The following is a 20,604-nucleotide window of genomic DNA, read 5'->3' as shown; positions in this document are numbered from 1 at the left end:
GTACAAGGCAACGAAATGCAGTTTCGGTCTAACCAGCAGTGCAATAGCAGCAAGTGCAGGATACAGGTATAAGTTATAAATACAGGTATAAGTTATTTATAAGGACTGTTTACAGAAAAATTAATTCTGTCTTTATATTCTCACCCTCATCCAGCTATTTTCTATTTAATAATTAATTATATTTGTAAAATTTATTTCACTAACATAAAATAGAAATATCCTCGAACTGTTTTTCTGGCAATTGAAATGTTTGCGATTAATTTTATACTGTGAAATTTAATGGAATTTTTGCCTTTAGGAATAAGAGAGAATATTGCAATTTCAATGTTTCATTGCATGTTTTTTGAAAGCAGTTTGGTTTTAGTACAGTATGTAGGTCATCAAACTGTGAATTTGCAAAAACATTACAATAATTACATAACATTATATAGCAATATGATAATATAACATAATAAGCACATGGGAGATCAAGACTTACGAAAGCCTACAAATCATGATTGAACAGCTCTATAACATTTAACTAAACATTTGGCAACGCCAGGATTTGTCATCACTATTTTGTCAATTTTATTTTGACAATTTAATTTATCATGAGGTTAAACCAACAAGCAGTTTGTTGGTTTAATCTCATGATAAAATAAATTGTCAGAATAAAATTAAGGCGAAAAAGGCAAAAAAGAAGAAAATAAATAAAATAAATAAAATAGTTATCTTACCCAAGTCATGTTCATTCTGCCTTTAGTGTTGTATTTACATTCAGTGATTAAGGAATCCCCCTGGTGACAGAAAAACATATCTGTTATTAAGATTTATATAAAAAAAGACTTGTCTATTATGTTTACTGTTGGCAGGCCAAACAAAATAAGCCATTGACAATCACTTGAGTATAAACCGTTAAAACCCCACTGATTGTTATCAGAGAACAGAACAGGAAAACAAGTCAGAACTCACACGAGGCACACCTCTCGCCTCTGGGCCTTGTTAAATAGACACCAGTCTCACACATACACAATATTGTGCTTCTCAATGTTGAATTTATTACACCACTCTTAGGTGGAGAAAGACAAATCAATAAACATTATTTGTTTGCTTCAAATGAATTAGATTTTGATCATGAATTTATGATTTTGGTTAGCTTAAAAAACTGCTTCACAATATATCTAAATATTGAATTAATTTGAATCTATGAAAAAAATGCTTGAATTACTTATTTATTGACCCATAAAGACTTTAGGCTACTAAAATATTTGTTCTTGTGTTTGTTGACTGTGGTTGTCACTCATGTGAATAACTGAACTGTGTTTACAGATCATCATTAAGCACTAAAAGGACAATTAAAAGATGAAACCAAATTAAGCTGCATTGTCAACAAGGCTTATCTAAATCATTTGGTGATTTGCTCTACCATAAAGATCACTGTTTAAATTTGATCCCATCACTTCTGGTGGAATATTTTGGTTGAAAAACTAAAAACTAAATCCATTTCATAACTATACATCAGCTGCTCTTACTGGATCAAAAACAGATTTGAATATACTGCTGCAATCGTACATGCCAAAGATTTAAAAGACATGGCTGAATCGTTTTCATTTAGGAATGAGACTGAGTGGGTGTTTGAATCGAGATGGCAATCTTTTAACGGTTAATCATGCAGCTCTACCCTCAGGTAATGCAAAGTGCTCTTATATGGCTGAGACACTGGAGCAGATAATGATAATTGCTCTATTATTTACTCCTAAAACACTACCAATCCCTCAGCTATAAACTCTGAGCCAGTGTAACAGTTTAAATACTTTAGTTGAAGTAAACGGCATATTTAATTTGACCCAAATGGGATAAAAGCACAGTCTGTTCAATATATTGCGCTGTCATGTCTAAAAGCAATAATCCATGTTTTCATTGATTGGAAATTTGTAGCAACACATTTTGTTTAACCACAACTGACACCCAGGTACAAGCCATAGAACAGCCTGTACTTCATCCCTCAGTTTCATTCCACTTCCTTGATTTTTCCATGAAGTTTCCAGACCTGGAATTGAATTTCCCTGGTATTCACACTGGTTTGCTTGAATCACTCTATCATCTTGTATCTGATGATTAATGCAACACATCAATTTCACCCTCAGATGGAGCAACGCAGACTGAAATGGACACTGACAGGCAAGATGAGTCTCTCCTGGCTGAGCGGCTGGAACTCCTGGAAGTTGAAATCAAACTGATCATCTGAGGCCAGTGGCTGGAGCTCGAGCTGCTGCCGGAAGTGTCTGGCTCTGATAGCCCGTCCTGCCAGGTGAGCATGGAGTAGAACTGCAAACACATGAACTCCGCTGGGCATCTCGCTGTCTAATGACTTACGGGAAGAGAGATACACATGCTTTTTTTATAAGTTGAGAAAACTTGCACAATCTTTTCAATGTTGGCAAAAATTTTATATTTCTGAAAAAGAAAACCATAACCTTTAAAAAGGATATATTTTAGGAAATTAATACTAATTTAGGATGCATTAAACCCTTCACTTTATGGTACAATAAATCTGTTAATTTACTGTTTGCCTTATTTGTGATTTGTTAATTACACTTTTAAATGCATGATGGAACATTGATTTCTACTCTGTCAACTTGAAGTCCTTGAAATCAACTGTTACCCTTTTAGAGCAAAAGCAGGGGTGTCCAAACTCAGTCCTGGAGGGCCGGTGTCCTGCATAATTTAGTTCCTACCCCAATTAAACACACCTGAACCAGCCAATCAAGCCCTTTTTAGGTATACCAGAAAATTCCAGGCAGGTGTGTTGAAGGATGTTGGAGCTAAACTATGCAGGACACCGGCCCTCCAGGACCGAGTTTGGACACCCCTACTCTAAAGCATAGGCAAAATAATTTGTTGTATGTGTAGCAGAGGCCAGCTAGTGAAGTGATGTGCAGGTAAACTTCACTCCTCTGACCTCTAAAATGTGTTCTAGTGACAGATGCTAGAGTACATGGTCTTTAGCCTCCTTGTTAAATATTTGTACACTGATCTGTGCTATAAATGCAATTTCTGTATGATCCAAATGATTTCAATCATTTTTATGATCAAAAGCGCTGCACTTTGCTTATCTCCTGTTCAATTTCAACGTAGGAAGCGAGCTGAGGCAGTACCGAGCTGTGCTTCACATCAGATTGCGCAATCCCTTGCAAACTGGCTTGAGCCCGGCCCTTTTGCTCACTCAGTGTATGCTACCAATGTAATGCTTTATTAAAATGTTTTAAACATTCTAGACATTTTTATTATATGTTTTAACTTTCTATATGATAGGTATTTCACAATTATATATCTCTTATTAAGGCCCAATCCCAATTCTACCCCTTACCCCTACCCCTCGTTTTGCGCGTGCACACAAGGGGTAGGGGTGTCCCAATTCTCATTAGCTTGAAGGCGTAAATCATTTTCGATTAAAAATGTGTGAAGGTCATGTGACCAGCATCTCATTTCTCACAGGACGCGTTCTCGTTGTCTCCCGAGTTCGTTCTTCCTAGGTAACTTTGCAAGACCGGTCTCCAAAAGGACGCAAGTCCATTCTCAGCGTTCTTTGAATTGAGAAACAGGCTTTGTTTTGCTCTGACTGATTGCAAAAATTGCAGATATTAGCTAAAAGAATTCTCAAAATTGGACTTTGAATCAAAGTGTGAATAAATAATAAACGACCAATGCCAGAGCTAAAGGACTTGCTTCAAAGGACGGGACAGAAGATAACTCGATTAAGGCTTTATTTACAAGTACTGCAAAGGTAAGACCAGTGTGCAAATGCTGTGTGTGTGTGTGTGTGTGTGAATGAGAGAGAGTGCATCCGCCGTGGTGCTGTGAGTTGCTTGTTATAGTTGTCTGTAGCAATAAGCTTGGTGTTTTTGAGAGGCATATTTAATCTTCCTTGCCACGTGTATAGAAAAAATCCTGATATGATATATGAAACACAATCAGTAGTTGGCAAATATATCGGGTGGCCACTCGCCATGACCCGGATAGGAGTGAGGTTTAGATAGGTGAGTGTAGCGGAGGCCAGCTAGTGAAGTGCTGTGCAGGTAAACCTCACTCCTCTGACCTCTAAAATGTGCTCTAGCGACAGATACTAGAGGCCATGGTCTTTAGTCCCTTGCTAGAGCAACCAATTTCCATGCGGGAGAGTCACCGGTTCAATCCCAGCTTAGAGCAGGTTGGGTGGTGTAGGATTAAGCAAAGATCTTGCTTTTTCTTTAATGCGTCCTTTCTGCAAGTTATTCACAATTACTTTAAAAAGTGAATCCCTGCAATGTGAAACTACCGTATATGAGTCCGTAAAACAAATTGGTTGTAAACTCATGATGGTTGTAAGTCATGATTTCGAGAAAACAACTTTTGATATGTCGAGTGCATGAGAAAATTAAATCATGATCACAAGAAAACAAGAAAGAAAAATATAATAATGCATGGCCTCTAAGGGCGTCCATACCCATAATGTAAATAAAAAATAAATAAAATAAATGAAAAACCCATAAATCAGAAACTATGGGGGACTGTTGACTGTTGGTCTATCAGTATAAGTCTATTTAAATCTATTGGTAACTTTATTAATAAGTTTAGCTGTAAAATACTGAAAAGATATCATTATAATAAAACAATATTTTCAAAATTTAAAGGAAGATACATTATATAAATGGCACAGAGAATCAACATCATTGGAATCACTTTCAGAATAATTTAGTCTAACCAGACTAACCTGATAACAATTAACCAGAATCTATTTGTCTTCAATGAACTCAAGCATCAACAGCAACAAACAATAAACAGAATGGTATCGCCAATTGTTCTGCATACTATTATATTTTTCAACATTTTAGTTATCAATCTTAATGTTAAGAGTATTTCTATCAAAAGTACACTTTCATAATGGTAAAGGAGCTACCAGATCTGATCTTATAAATTGAGTGGACCCACAATACACAATCCCACCTCCTGAAGACACTCCTGTGTGCAGTGTCCTTCTGTAATGTAATCCGTCATGCCTGGAGGCAGCATGTGGTAGAGACTGACCCAAACTCCTGTCTCGATGACTCCAGCATCGTAGCGCCTCAGGCTGGGGCTGTAGTACAATCGCAGACCTGAGCTGTCCACCATCCCTGTGGAAAGACCAAAACTCAGAGCAGCTCAAGCTCATTACTGACTGGCTGACTATAACTGTAATATATACCACTGAGACTATGCTGATTATTTCATGAGCCGATACATAAAATATAATAACCAACACAAAAAAAGCCACAGAAAATAACCGTCATGTTCTGTAGTTGTGTTTTATATCACTTGGCTTTATGCTGCCATCATGTGTTACTGAAATTATTGTGCTGTAAATATAGGTTTCTGAAGTTGTACGATATTTACAACTAGGAAACTCTGAGATAATTCTCACATCTGAGCTTTTACTTTGGGTGGGCCATAAAATTAAACATGAAAGACAAAACTAAAAAGGAGACATTTTGCTGTAGTGATTGTTTTTATTTTATTTATTTATTTATTTTTTTTAACCATAACAGCAATGTTGCCTTTTAACTAAAGTATTGCATATTTACACTCCAAAATTAGTTTTCAGTTTAATGGTGGCTAAAATGTGGACAAACCCAACAGTTGGGTTAGTTTTTTAAATGAAATTATTAACACAACAAATTTTGGTTGAAACAACCCATCATTGTTTAGATCTTTGTATGGGTCAGGGTAGCACTGTCCAACTCAATGAGACACACAAGTTTTGTTTGGGGAAAAAAGAACGTTCTGCATATATTACAAGAAGTACTGAACATACAGAAGTAATATAATTTCCTGAAGGATCTTTACTCCTTGTCATAACCAACTACCCAGCACCCAATAGTACTACCCAGCACCTAATACACTGAAAAAAGTGTTGCATGCTAAACTGTTGCAAACAATTTATTTGTGTTGAATTTAAACAAAAAAATGAAATTGAGTAATGTTCAACTTAATTTGTTTGTTTAAATTCAGCCCAAATAAATTGTTTACAACCACTTAACGTTAAAAAAATGAGTAAATGCAAGGAATCGCCTTTGAATAATTTTTTTTCAGTGTAGTTTAAATGATGTTGAAAAACACTGCATCATCATCACCATCATATTAGGTCTCGGTTTTAGACATTTTGGCAAAATTCCTTAAGTGCTTCACCTCTCAGGAAATCACTGCCATTAAGAAGTTCCACTTAATGAACTGGATGAGGTAAACATTTAAATGGGAAGACCATACAGTATGTACATTTACTGTAAGTCTGCTCACTATGCGAAATCCATTTGTGACCCTGTCAGATATTGAATTGAAAGTTGAATAAACAAGATTTTCGTTAATGTATGGCTTGTTAATATAGGGCTATATTTGGGCCGCGATAAAACTATTTGAAAATTTGGAGGTTGAGGGTTCAAACAAAAAATAGAAAACAACCGTTAAAGTTGTCCAAAATAAGTTCTTAGCAATGTGCATAACAAGTCAAAAAGATTTGATCTGTTTACGGAGGAAATTTACAAAACCGTCTTGGATAATCTTTACTTAATAGTTTAATGATTTTTGGCATAAGAAAAATAGATCACTTTAACTTATACAGTACATTAGCCTGGTTTTCATTTCCCCCCACATAGAGGCATAAATTACAAAGTAAAATGGAGCCCCAGATGTCCTTTAGCTTTAGCTTTATTAGAGCAGCATGTAATGCCACTGTGAAGATTATCTCCACCATGTGTTGTGTTAGAATATGTTCAGTTTGAGCTCATTTGAATTAAGAATAGCTGCTCAAATTAAATATGTGTGATGTACCATAATTGCTAATGTTCGATGAAGTTACAAAAGCAAGCTGCCTATCATGATAGTGAGGAAAAATATTTACTAGAGGATGTACAGTATATGATAACAGACTTGTGGTATAAATTTTAGTCACAATCCATTGACAGACAATTTTGGTGTAATTCATTTGACATAGAGTGATTTGATGATTCAACACTGGCCATTTGGATGCAGGAATCAGTTGGTTTTTGTTTTATAGTTTGTCATAGTGAATGACAACCAACACCGTGTCTGGCATGCTTCACAATGCCTTGATGGAATGACTAGAATGTTAAGTGTTTTTTTCTCAGTTCTCCAACATGTGTTCTGTCAAATCTGTGATGGAGCACAGAATCTCTTCTATACGTGGCTTTCAAACATGGCAAAGTTAAATGATACTTAGACAAAGATATTGATGTAGCCGGGTGAATATGCAATGGAATGTCCACTTTTTGTTTCTTGGAGGATTTTATGATGACCAGACACCCAAATCGCACCATGTAGTGTTTGTTTATGCTCTTGTTTACAGTTATTAGTTCATGTTATTGACGCAATCACACAAAGAGTTTGAAATAATGACTGGTTAAGAATAAATGTGCAATTTAACATATTTTTTGTCCACACTAACAATTTGCATAATCACACAATGACACATTGAATATCTCAAAGAGGTAGTATCATGTACTGTAAACCAAACTCATTCATTCATTCATCCATCCATTCATTCATTCATTTTCTTTTCGGCTCAGTCCCTTTTATTAATCAGGGGTCGCCACAGCGGAATGAACCAATTTATCCAGCACATGTTTTACACAGCAGATGCCCTTCCAGCTGCAACCCAACACTGGGGAACACCCATACACACTTTCACACACATACACTGCTGCTCATTTAGCTTATTCAATTCACGTATAGCGCATGTCTTTGGATTGTGAGGGAAACTGAAGCACCCGGAGGAAACCCACGCGAACACAGGAAGAACATGCAAACTCCACACAGAAATGCCAACTGATCCATCAGGGGCTCGAACCAGCGACCTTTTTGCTGTGAGGGGATTGTGCTACCCTCTGCGCCACCGTGACGCCCTAAACCGAACTTGACGCAAGTTATTTTATTAAAGTTTATGAGGGCACGTGTTGCTTGGCATTGACTACGATCAACATGTGAGCAAAACACTTTTTTTCAGTAAATTGCTTCATGTTACTTGTGTCCTTTTGATTTTTTAAAAAGCGTGAAACCCTTTTTAGTTGCTTTATCCATCATAAATACATTCATAAGTCATAATTAATTCCATTAAAAATGTAGCACTGTATTTACAGTCCTTTTTTATATGTACTTATCATAGCCATTGCCAAACTGTTTAACAACTATATGCCATCCTTAAAGCTAAACCTAGACCTACTGAAACCTTAACCCATGTAGGTACCTTTTATAACTTACTGCTTATAACTTACACAGTAAGTACACCCACTGTAAAATAATGTGCAACCAATATAAGAATGGTCCATTTTGATTTCATTGTGACTTTAAACTGATCAAGTGCTATTATATTAATTCTAACAAATCTAAAGTATGTGGTGTAAAAATCTAAGTTCAAACTTAAAAAGTGTAAGTGGATTGAACATAAAACAAAAGTTGTCCCCAAAAATCTCAAGAATTATGTTAAGCTCATTTTACATAAGTAGTTTGAACAGACAGCAAACAATTTTTTAAATGTGGTACCTCCTTGTAAAGATGGGTTATCAAAGTGAATCTCCAGCTGCACATAGACTGGGTCTATCGACGTTCCTATTGACATCCCAACATGTGAAGGATAGGTGAAGCCCTGCAATGGATAAACATATTTTCATTTTAATATGCAAATCTCTCATTATTGAGAATAAATTTAAACGCACCTCTCCTCCAATAGCCCAGGCGAACAGGACAGTTTCACAAGTGAAGAAAGAGTCTGGCATATTTGGATGGTAGCATTCATGACCTCTGTTGACCTCACTCTTGTTCAGATTACTGTCACACTGGTAGAGCAAAATATGATGAACCAGATTCTCATGACCTTTCTGAATCAGCGGCTCAATCTGAAAACAGCACACAAACAGAGGAATGTGAATGGCAGGGTTTTTGCACCACTTAGAATTGAATTGAAAATGCCTTTTCAGTTCTAATTTTGCTTCTAAATTTGAACTGAGGCTAATGTGTTGTTTGGATTTGAATTTAAAGTATTAATAGGTAAAATAGTAAAAAAAAATGCCAGTTACACATAGCAATAAAGAAAAAAGATAATTATGAAAGACTCGTGTAGTGGTTATAGACTGAATAAGAAAATTATATCATAAATGTCAGTATATAACCACACAAAAATTACTTTTGCTTCTTGTTCAAACTTTTTTTTTTTAAATGGGCTGAATCAACAGAACTATTGAGTTTTTTTGGGGGGACAACTTGATTGTTTTATGTTCAGTCCATTTAGATTTGTAAAAACAATTAAGTTAACTTAATTTGTGTTGGGACAGCATGAAGGAATTGTGTGGAACCAACACAATCTCACGGCAATTCGTAAATTTTTTATTTAGTGGCTAATTTATATAAATTTGTGCGATCTATTTCATACAATTTAGTACGATTTGCTCATCCCCCAATGACGGTTGGGTTTAGGGGTGGGGTTAGGTGCCACGCCTCCTTTTTAAAATCATACAATTTTGTACGACTGAACTTACGTACGAGTTAGCCACTAAACTGACAAAACGTAAAATACTTACATTTTCTAATGAGATCAGGCTGGTGGAACCCAGCATGTTTTACAGTATATGTCCCAAATTTGGTGGACTAAAATTATTAAAAATGAAATTGAGCTATTTCTTTTGATGGCCAGTAAATATTTTGATCATGCTAAACTAAACGTGCTTAACAGAAAATGAAAAGACATGATTATCTTATATAGTTATTGTTGTTAAACTGTGTATACCTTGTCACAAAATTAGGTAAATTCTTTTGTTTACACCAGTTTATTATTAATTATTACATATTCTCAATTTATCCACACGCCTATTTATATTATTATATTAACTACCATCCAGATTGTGCAAAATGTACTAATTTTAAAATCTGAAATATTTAATGAAGTGTCTTATGCTTCACAGTGCTGCAGTTATGAAAACACAGTACTATAGTGAAATACTACTGCAATTTTAATAAAGAAGCCATTTTAATTTCAGTGAAACTGATGCAAAAGGTTACAAAAGCGTTTTTCTATAACCTAAAAAACATTTCCACTAGATACAGTATACAGTTCTGAGCTTTGATAAATGGATCAGTCATAATGATTTGCTAAAAGTAGGTTCTTTTTTAAATGCGCTATTTTAATCCCCTATGTGTGGGGGGAATATCTTTGGAGTAGGATGTTGGAAATTTGAGCGTTACTTTCCTCCTCACAGTAGGCTTCTTCTGTCGGATCTGAAATTCTAAATAAAAGCATTTCCAGCAGAGTGAACTGTGTCCTGTTCTTCCAGAGGCCTCGGCCTGAAGCAGTGGGACCCCGGGCTAAACAGTGGCTAAATAAATACATTCCTTTATTTCCCTTTCACCTCCTCTTTTCCACCTCTCCCTTCCATCTTCCACCATGTTTTGAGGCCTCAAAATCTAATGACCATGTAGCTTTACTGTATAGTATAAACACTAGCCCTTAGCATGTTTGATCCATTACAGATTCATATTGAATGAAGCATATTGCGAAGCAAGCAAATGTTAACAGTATCTCCTATTATATTTTTAGGTTCGGGGGAAAGTCATTTTTCTTTTAGTTTGGCTGGAATAAAAGAAGATTTCATTATTTTTGGAGTAAAACAATGTTATAAGCTACCTTCTTTTTTACAGAACAATCCACCGTTGTCCAATGACTTGCCTAATTAAGCTAACTTATAGTTAACCTAATTAACCTAGTTAAGCCTTTAAACTACACTTTAATACGTATACTATTATCTTGCAAAATAACTAGTAAAATATTATGTACTGTCACCATGGTAAAGACAAGGGAAATTTAAAATGAACTATTAATTATATTGATTAATTAAATTTTACATTTATAAATGCTATTATGGCAAATCTGTAAGTCTAATATGGCAAATATATTGAAGAATTTGGTTTTATGAACATGGAATAAATTCGATTTGCTATAAAAGATTAATTTTATTTAGGCAAGTGTTTTGTCTTTGATAAGTCAACGATACCACTTGCAGTTGTTCAAAAATGTCTCAATGGTGTAATCTGATACATTTTTTTGTCGTAGATCCTATAAAATCAATTTTTTTTAGCTTTTACAGTTAAAATTGCATCATTTTTGCAGTGTTTTGGGATCTCGGTAGCCCCATATTGTATGTAGCACACTAGTCGCATACAGTACAGTAGCAGTGTCTTCTGCCATCACATAGCGTGAGGTTTCAACTGAATAAGGACAGTGACAATAAAGGCTGAATATAGACAGTGAGAGCACAGTGTCTGGAAAATCTGCTGCTCTTTGACAGCTCCACATCTGCTTTGTGAAACATTCAGACACAGCTGTGGTTGTAGGGCAGCTGCTGGCATCTGACGGACACAAATACCAGACCACTGTACTGCATGTTGGAGAGGACAGGAAAAGAGGCTGCACAGGGGTCACAACAGTTATTCACATGCTTTTTTCCCTCTGTGTTCAGTTGATATTAGTATTAGTAAAAGCTTAAAAGGAGCTTATTAAGTCAAACATGATCCATTTAGTATCCAAGCAATTTGTATTAATATATATATATATATATATATATATATATATATATATATATATATATATATATATATATATTGGCATTTTGTTAGACTGCACTAGCAAGTTACATTGGCTGTAAATTTAACTGGAAAAAACTACAAAAATGCTACAGTAAAAAATCTTAGTTTAGTTAAGTTTTTTTTTTAATATATATATATATATATATATATATATATATATATATATATATATATATATATATATATATATATATATATATATATATATATATGATAAGTAACTGTAAATTGACTTTCCCAAAATTCCCTGCATGGCATTTTTTATGTATTTTGTTTGACATTACTATGGTTCCTTTTGGTTTTTCTCATCAGTTAAGTACATTTTTGTTACATCTTGCATTAATTGCATTACGTTTGTGTCATGAATGTTACCATCATGGAATTTAGTAGTTGCGTGAAGGAAACTGAGTGCCTTCTATTTATCAGTATGCTTCTCTAATTGTGGAAAAGATGTTAGAGATGAGGTTTGGATGTTCTCATCATCACAGCTTTTGGTGGATTTTTTATCTGTGTATTACAAGATCCCACACACATTTGCATGATGTGTTTTTGATCTGCTGCATTTAAAGGTCTGATGATCATCTTAAAATGGTCTGCTGAATGAACATTCAAATATTTTTTAAAGACATTATAAAGACATATTCTAATTGTCTATTTAATGTCTGAAAATGCCTGAAGACGTCTGATAGATGTCTGATAGACGATTTTGCAATTAAATACTTATTCCAGATGTACACACAAACATCAACTAAATGTCTCCATGATGTATGAGTGCTATAATAGAAATAAAATCATTTGTGTATTAACATTACATTAATAAACAAAATACAGTAATTTACTGTAAATTTTGAAATGATTCACCCATATTTTTAATAGTACATTTCTGGCAAATACAGCTGTCCATGTAAACTACCTGACAAAAGTCTTGTCGCCTATCCAAGTTTTAGGAATAACAAATAATAACTTGACTTCTAGTTGATCATTTGTTATCAGAAGTGGAGAATATGAAAGGCAAAGGCTTATTTTACCAAAATAAAATATGATCATGCCTTAATTTTTAATTATTTAATTAGGACAGTAAGGTCTGACTTTACTTAGCCAAAAGTCTTGTCACTTAACAAAAATAATGAACAGTATAGAATATAAAGTCATGATGCAGTGGGAAAAGAGTTAATATAGTGTATGACTCCCATGAGCTTGGACGACGGCATCCATGCATCTCTGCAATCACTCAAATAACATTAATGAAGTCATCTGGAATGCCAAAGAAAGCATTGTTGCAGGACGTCAAGAGTTCATCAAGATTCTTTGAATACATTTTTAATGCCTTCTCCTTTTCTTACCCCACACATGCTCGATAATGTACATGTCTGGTGACTGGGCTGGCCAATCCTGGAGCACCTTCAATTCAATTCAATTCACCTTTATTTGTATAGCGCTTATACAATGTAGATTGTGTCAAAGCAGCTTCACATAAAAGGTCACAGTAAATAGAAACAGTGTAGTTCAACCTTGACCTTCATTGCTTTCAGGAACTTTGATGTGAAGGCTGAAGTATGAGGAGCGCTATCCTGCTGAAGAGTTTGCCCTCTCCTGTGGTTTGTGGTTACCTCAGGCTGTTGATGTTGCCATCCACTCTGCAGATCTCTCGCACGCCCCCATACTGACTCCAAACCATGATTTTTCCGTCCCCAATCGTGACTGATTTCTGTGAGAACCTTGCGCCCATGCAGGTTCCAATAGGTCTTCTGCAGTGTGATGATTGGGATGCAGTTCAACAGATGATTCATGGGAAAGATCTACCTTCTGACTTTTTCTATATGTTCAACTAGAAGTCAAATTATTATTTGTAGCACTTACAATTGTGATCCACTAATACAAAATGTGATTACCGTACATTTTATTTTTTATTTTTTTTTAACAATAAAGATAGATTTTTAAGCTTTCAGAATACAAACAATTATTTTTTGGATTACACATGTTTTATTTCAGCAAGCTGTATATTTCTAATTAACTTAAATTACATTAACTACAATTAAAACAAACAAAAGATTTGATAGAACTTGAAATGAACTGTAATGAACTGAAATTAAATAAAAACACTAAACCTACAATTCTAACTTTTTAATAATTCTGATCTAATATCAAAATCTAATCAAGATACATTTTACAGTAAATAAAAATAAATAAATAAATGAGTAGGCTGATGTTTAAAACAAGAAAAACAAGATTTAAAGGTGCATTAAGTATGATTTGAAAAACACCTTTGACCACAGTGTCAGTTCCAAAACACACTTGCAGCCAATCAGCAGTAAAAGGCGGGTCGAGTAATGAAAGCTGAGTTATCAAAAAGGGGTGTGGTCTTGTTGTGTTATGGGTGTGTCTGTTTTGGTGCTTTCAAATGTCATTTAGAAAAAAAAATTCCCTAATGCAGTTTTGTCTAATGCCTTCTGACATTATAATCTAAAATATGCTCAGATGTGTACTAAAAAGTATATAAAATACTAAGAAAGCCCTTTTTTTTGCAGTAAAAGCCTTTGTTAAAATTCCAGACTAAGCCTCTGACTAGTGAAAGTGAGCATGTGTATGTCTGTATGTTTCATCATCCTCTAAATCGCAGACCTCGCACAAATCCATTCACTGTGGAGTCTTTGTATCCGCTACACTACCGTACATGCCCAACACTGCAGCAGAATAAATAGGCCACATTCATAACGTGAGCTGCTCACTCCTGCATGTGCGCCGCTTATGTTTTCGCTAAAAATGTGGAGCTGTAGCCATAGTGATGAATTCATGGAGATGAAATGCGTGCCTGTCTTTCCACAGCTGAATTTTACATAGGCACGAACTGGTGACTGCAACAATTACATTAAATTAAAGGTTAGTGCATCTGAAAAAATTAGCCTGAAAGGAGGAAGCTTAATTGTAGCATTTTATCATATGATTAAAGTACCTATTCTGCCTCTAATTAAGAAAACTTGAAAAGCTTAGTTACGGGAAGACTCTTTCATCTGGGTCAGAGAGTGTAATTTCAGTAACGTGTCTGATCTACAAAAATAGCAGCTGCAAAAGACAATAATAAGCAGGTGAGGGATGAAATAGAAGCAGAGGAAGACAAAGAGACAGAATACAGAGATAAAAACAGATGCATAAGACAAGACAGCAAAAATAACCAATGTAAAAACAACAGATGTGAGCCTTTTATCAAAAACAGCATTGTATGTGGATCCTAATTTATGTTTTAAACTGTAGCGAAAAACTAGTTAAAATGTAAGTAAGTAAGTAATGTGGGTTATATAGCGCATTTATCGTATATGGCCATACACTCAAAGTGCTTCAAAATCATGAGGGGGGTCTCTCCACACCACCACCAGTGTGCAGCATCCACTTGGATGATGCGACGGCAGCCACAGGACAACGGCACCAGTGTGCTCACCACACACCAGTTATTGGTGGAGCTGAGAGACCGTGATCAAGCCAGTTCGGTGGATGGGGATGATTGGCAGGTCATGACTGTAAGGGCCAATGGAGGGAATTTGGCCAGGACACCGGGGTTACAACCCTACTCTCTTACGAGAAGTGCCATGGGATTTTTAATGACCACAGATAGTCAGGACCTCAGTTTAATGTCTCATCCGAAAAACGGTGCCCACTGGCAGTATAGTGTCCCCTTCACTTTACTGGGGCATTAGGACTTACTCAGACCGCAGGTTGAGCACCCTCTGCTGGCCTCACTAACACCACTTCCAACAGCAACCTAGTTTTCCCATGTGGTCTCCCATACAGGTACTGACTAGGCTCAGCCCTGCTTCGCTTCAGTGAGTAACCGGTCTTGGGCTGCAGGGTGATATGGCTGTATATAGCTACTGTATCATCACAAACATAGAACCAAATCTGCGTTCAACGTTCACTGTGATAAAGATTAAAGGGATTGTTCACACAAAACAATTTATTCGCTTTTAATTCACTCACCCTTAAAGGCCATCCAAAATGTAGGCAACTTTTCTTTTTTAGAAGAACAACTTTAAATATATTTAGTTGAACCTGTGGTCCTTGGTGACTCATAAAATACATATCAACATTCTTTTATTGTCAATAAAACAAAATGAATACCTCTTGATTATACTTATGTCTAACAAGACACTGAGCAATGCATTTAAAATGATCCCATTTAAACCACAGCTTCAGCAAGTACAATGAAAGTGTGGATTAATAATAATAATAATAATAATAATAATAATAATAATAATAATAATAATAATAGTTCCCTACATTTATGTAGCGCTTTTCTGGACACTCAAAGTGCTTTTTGGGGGGAATCTCCTCATCCACCACCAGTGTGCAGCATCCAGCTGGATGATGCGACGGCAGCGATATTGCACCAGACCGCACACCAGCTGATTGGTGGAGAGGAGACAGAGTGAGGAAGCCAATTATGATATGGGGATGTTAGGAGGCCATGATGGACAGTCCAGTGGGCAAATTTGGCCAGAAGGCCTGGGTTAAACCCCTACTCTTTTTCAAAAGACATCCTGGGATTTTTAGAGAGTCAGGACCTCCTTTTTAATGTCTCATCTGAAAGACGGCACTCACTGAGCTGCACTCAAAAAATATTATTTTTCAAAATAAGCTGAAACAACACAATTCTTGAGATTTCATTGGGACAACTTCATTTTTTTATGTTCAATCCACATAAATTTGTGAGAAGTGCTAAGTGTTAAGCAACATGAATGAATTGTGTGGAACCCTGCATTTTTTTACAGAGTGTATAGAGTCCCCTTCAATATACGTTAGGACCCACACAGACAGCAGGTTGAGCGCCTCCTGGTCCCACTAACACCACTTCCGGCAGCAACCTAGCTTTCCCATGTGGTCTCCCATCCAGATACTGACAGGGCGCTGCCCTGCTTAGCTACAGTGAGCGACCATGTGAGAGTTGCAGAGAGCTAGCTGCCGGCAATAACTGTTAATAGATCATCATTAGCCATTAAAACACCTTAACCATTTCATCTGTGTCTTTAGTAGTCTATACACAGAGCAGATTATCATCAGCACTGCTTGTTTGTGCCTCAATTTGTGCTACGTTGTGTGATACGTTTAATTTGCTCATTGTCAGTTGATCGCTTGGAAAAGAATACAATCTGCACTTTTATGGGATTGAGGACTCTAATTTGCCCTGCTATTGAATCTAGCCCTAAGCATCTACAGCACATTGGTGCAAGCGTCAGATTTTATTAAACCTAATTTTACTTCTCTGTTTGATAAACTCCAGCAAAACCATTAGTCTAATAAACAATTAGGATTCTGTCAGACTGGACTACTTTTACAAATGAAATGGTTTGTTACTCACTCTGATTACATGATGCTTTTTCTTCATCTCTGGAAATCGAAAGATCTGACACCAGTACGTTGTGTCCTTATGAGGAACAGGAACCTGCAATATTTGAATACGGTAAGAATCAAACATCACACAGCAGACAGACCACAACCAGCAGCAGTAATTCATTGTGGACTGCATAGTGTAGACTTCCAGCTTCTCATTAATCCCATTTCCTGTTTTTTTTCCCATTCATTGTTGAGCATTTGTTATGAGGTTGTAAATATGTACTCTTATAAAACCTAGTGTTTGGCAGTGCCCCACAGGCATAAAAGAGGCCTTGTTTTCATTGAAAATATCCAATCGGGAGGCAACGGAGTCTGCATTTACAATGATTTATATGTAAGAAAACACCCAAAAGCTTGACATTAAGGACCTTGATTTTTAAGCATGGAAGAAAATAGACAAAACAGTAGGTACAAGACTGCCTAAAGCTAAGCTGTTCTCTGGCAGTCTTCGCTCCAGCAGTCTGCCGCATGCTCTTTCCTTACCTCCTTGTTTTGAAGGTCAAAGAAAGCTGTTCCTGCTGGGATGCTGGAACTGGTTCCAGGGTTGAGCAATCGCAGACTCTTTCTGCCTCTGTTCATCCCATGGTAGACCGGTCCTGACTCTCCCACATCCTCCGCATGGAACGCCCAGATCACTCTCACTGTACTGCCCTGAGCAGTGACCAATTATGGGTAATTGTACACTTAAGTAATCATCTGACAACATGTTGGGAAACTGAGTTTATATAAAGGAGACATGAAACGGAAGCTTCAATAGTCTTTCTGATTGCGGCAAATACAGTTGAAGACAAAAAGATATGCTCTCCTGTGAAACTGAAATCTTTTTAAACATATCCCACATACTAACATTTAACTTATTTCTTTTGTCTTTGCCATGATCCTAGTACTGTACATAATATTTTACCAGTTATTTTGCAAGATACTAGTATTCAGCTTAAAGTACTGTTAAAGGGCTTAACAAATTAAATTAGGTTACAAGTTAGGTCATTTAGGCAAGTCATTGGACAACATTGGTTTGTTCAGCAGCCAATCAAAAAAAAAAAACAAAACCTTAAGGGTGCTAATAATGTTGACCTTAAAATTATTTATTTAAAATAAATAAAGAAACAAAACAGTTTTTATTCCAACTAATGTAAAGAAATAAAACTTTCTACTGAAGAAAAAGAATATAAAAAGAAACACTGTGAAATTTATCTTGCTCTTTTAAACATAGCTTGGGAAAAATATACACTCAAAACTAAATTAATTCATGTGTCTCTTGGCAACACGCTGAGGTCCTGAGCAAAATGATTAGCCTGTGCAACTTTAGTTGTTACCTTTAATCCACAGCCATGACAAACAGTCCTGAACACTTGCATAAAATGCGCAAGTGAATATTTTTTTAGATTTGCAGGGTTTGAATTTGTCATTATGTGACATGAAGCTCGTGCTCCAGAATGTCATGAAAGTAGGATTGTTTGCTGAGACTGTGGATTAAAGGCAATAATGTTACAAAACTCTTTGCTTTCCTTCATTACACCTCAATGTATCATAAGGAACCAGAGACATTAATGTTGTTTTGCCTGTAAGTTTTTTATAACTCTCAAGTTCATTAAGCTCCATGTAGCCATGCTTTACAGCAAATTTATAACAGCTAAGGAGCATGTCTGAATGAACTGTCCCTTTATAATATTAACACAAGCATAAAGTTTTACCGAGTACAGAAATTTGCTGCGCATAACCTCTATTTTGATTTCATGGTCACTTTAACTTGTCAATAAAACTGCACTGTACAATTGTTTCCCCCTGGATGAACTGCAGTGTGCTGAAATTTTAAATACGTCTAAGAGTCCAGTTAAAAAAATAAAATAAATCTTTGGTTTAGTGCAAAATCCAAAAATTGGATAAAGAGACCCTGCCACTGAAAGCTGTTTATATTAGTGTTTTGGAGCCAGATGCAATGATGCATGTAGTCAAACCTACCGTGATGACTTTGTCATTGTCATCGCAGGTCTGGAGGTTTCTGCTGAAAGCCAGGACTGTATGTGTGTCATTCTCTCTGCCGTACAGCAGCTCATAGCTCTGAAGTGGATCTTTATGGACCTTTCTGTTCGAATCTGTAAAGTAGTCCTGAGCAAAGTGAGAAGAAGCAAAGTTTGGTGTGATCTACTGTAGGGTGTAGTTCTCAGGTTTGAATCCTTTGAGTGTGTTTTGATGGATCATGTGAATAAATCATATTGGTTTTTGTATGCATATGGTCACATTTAATATTCAAAATGTTTAGTCAGCTGCATTGACAAATGCCCTATTTTTCCAACACAAATTTGTAGTGGATATGTTTTAGAACAAAATGTGTCATCATTTATGCTTACAAAACTAAAACAGCAACAAAGAGCTTTTATTAAACATTGCTGATGAACAGTACAGTGCTGAATACTAACTGTAAACATCTATGACTGCTGTATATTTCCTGCAGCTGGATGGGGATTATAATGAGCAGAGAATGTGGCCAGAAGGTGTGTGTGGATGGGTTTAAACATTGCCTTGCTTTCTTCTGAAACAGTGGTGTGTGTTTGAGTGCTGTCTGAATATAATCCAGGTCACAACAGGTCAGCCGAATGCAGTCAGGTCAGTGGGCCATTGTCCATTACAACATTGCAACAGATTTCAGGACTCAAAAAAACTATATTTAAATGTTTAGACAGGGGTCTTTAGTTGCTCATAGTTTTGAAACATAATTATATAAGGTTCTGATACATTTAGATTGCACAGATGCACTACACTATGCACTGTAGTATTACATGCACTGAAATATTATTACTTGCTTATTTTTTTATCTCTATTATGTAATGTGATTTATGGGAGACAAAACTATGCATATATAAAAATAAAAGCTTTGAACTAGATGATACTTGACTCATATGTATACAATTCCCATTTGAAGTAATGAATTAGTAAGTAAATATTATTTAAAGTATAGGCTATGATGCCTTATTATGTTATATATTATGATGCAATAATACATTATGCAAGTTTTTTGTGTTTATTTTTTTTTTTGTTTTAATTAATTATATTTCTCAAACCAAAGTATTGCAAACTGTCTGCAGTTTTAGGTTGTATTTAGCTGGTATGTTTAAAATAAAAATAACCACATATTATGCTAACAATATGTTTAAAAAAGTTAAATAAGTTATTGCTAATGTTCGGCCCACTCCCCTCTTTAAAAATAAAGTTTACTTTTAATTGTCATTTATTTGTAATATCCACTACACTGTAAAAAAAATCCTGGTTGCCTTAATTTTTTAAGCGAAATCAAATTAACCTTATGAGTCCATTGGACTTTATTATGTTATTATGTTAAACTGACTTAAAACAGCTCGCACAGCTTAAAAAATAAGTTAGAACATGATTAACTTAGTTTAATAAGTTGCAATGAACTAAAACCCTATGTTGTCATGACTAATTGATCATATAATTTTTAACAGTGTAGATATTGTTTTAGATGGAAACAAAGACGTCATTTCAACCTTTATTTTGATTTTTTTCTAAGGCTGTTAAATTAAACTTTGGAATGTGTCCATCACAGATCCATTAACT

General features: G+C 35.6%; 1 protein-coding gene across 1 annotated transcript in view; it reads right to left on the bottom strand.

The window, feature by feature from the left end:
• Positions 1-20,604, bottom strand: part of moxd1 (monooxygenase, DBH-like 1) — a 34,143-nt gene that overhangs the window by 12,933 nt on the left and 606 nt on the right. The window contains exons 2-9 of the mRNA XM_056481171.1: positions 18,991-19,137; positions 17,512-17,679; positions 16,994-17,077; positions 8,724-8,903; positions 8,551-8,653; positions 4,966-5,132; positions 2,159-2,350; positions 717-776 (exon numbers count right to left, since the gene is read on the bottom strand). Of these exons, the coding sequence (XP_056337146.1) occupies positions 717-776; positions 2,159-2,350; positions 4,966-5,132; positions 8,551-8,653; positions 8,724-8,903; positions 16,994-17,077; positions 17,512-17,679; positions 18,991-19,137 (1,101 nt within the window). The remainder of the gene's footprint in view (positions 1-716; positions 777-2,158; positions 2,351-4,965; positions 5,133-8,550; positions 8,654-8,723; positions 8,904-16,993; positions 17,078-17,511; positions 17,680-18,990; positions 19,138-20,604) is intronic.

The sequence above is a fragment of the Danio aesculapii genome, chromosome 20 (genome assembly GCF_903798145.1).
Source record: "Danio aesculapii chromosome 20, fDanAes4.1, whole genome shotgun sequence".
NCBI classification, from domain to species: Eukaryota; Metazoa; Chordata; class Actinopteri; order Cypriniformes; family Danionidae; genus Danio; species Danio aesculapii.
Note: the sequence above shows the minus strand (reverse complement) of the source record. Positions and strands in the feature narration are given on the sequence as shown.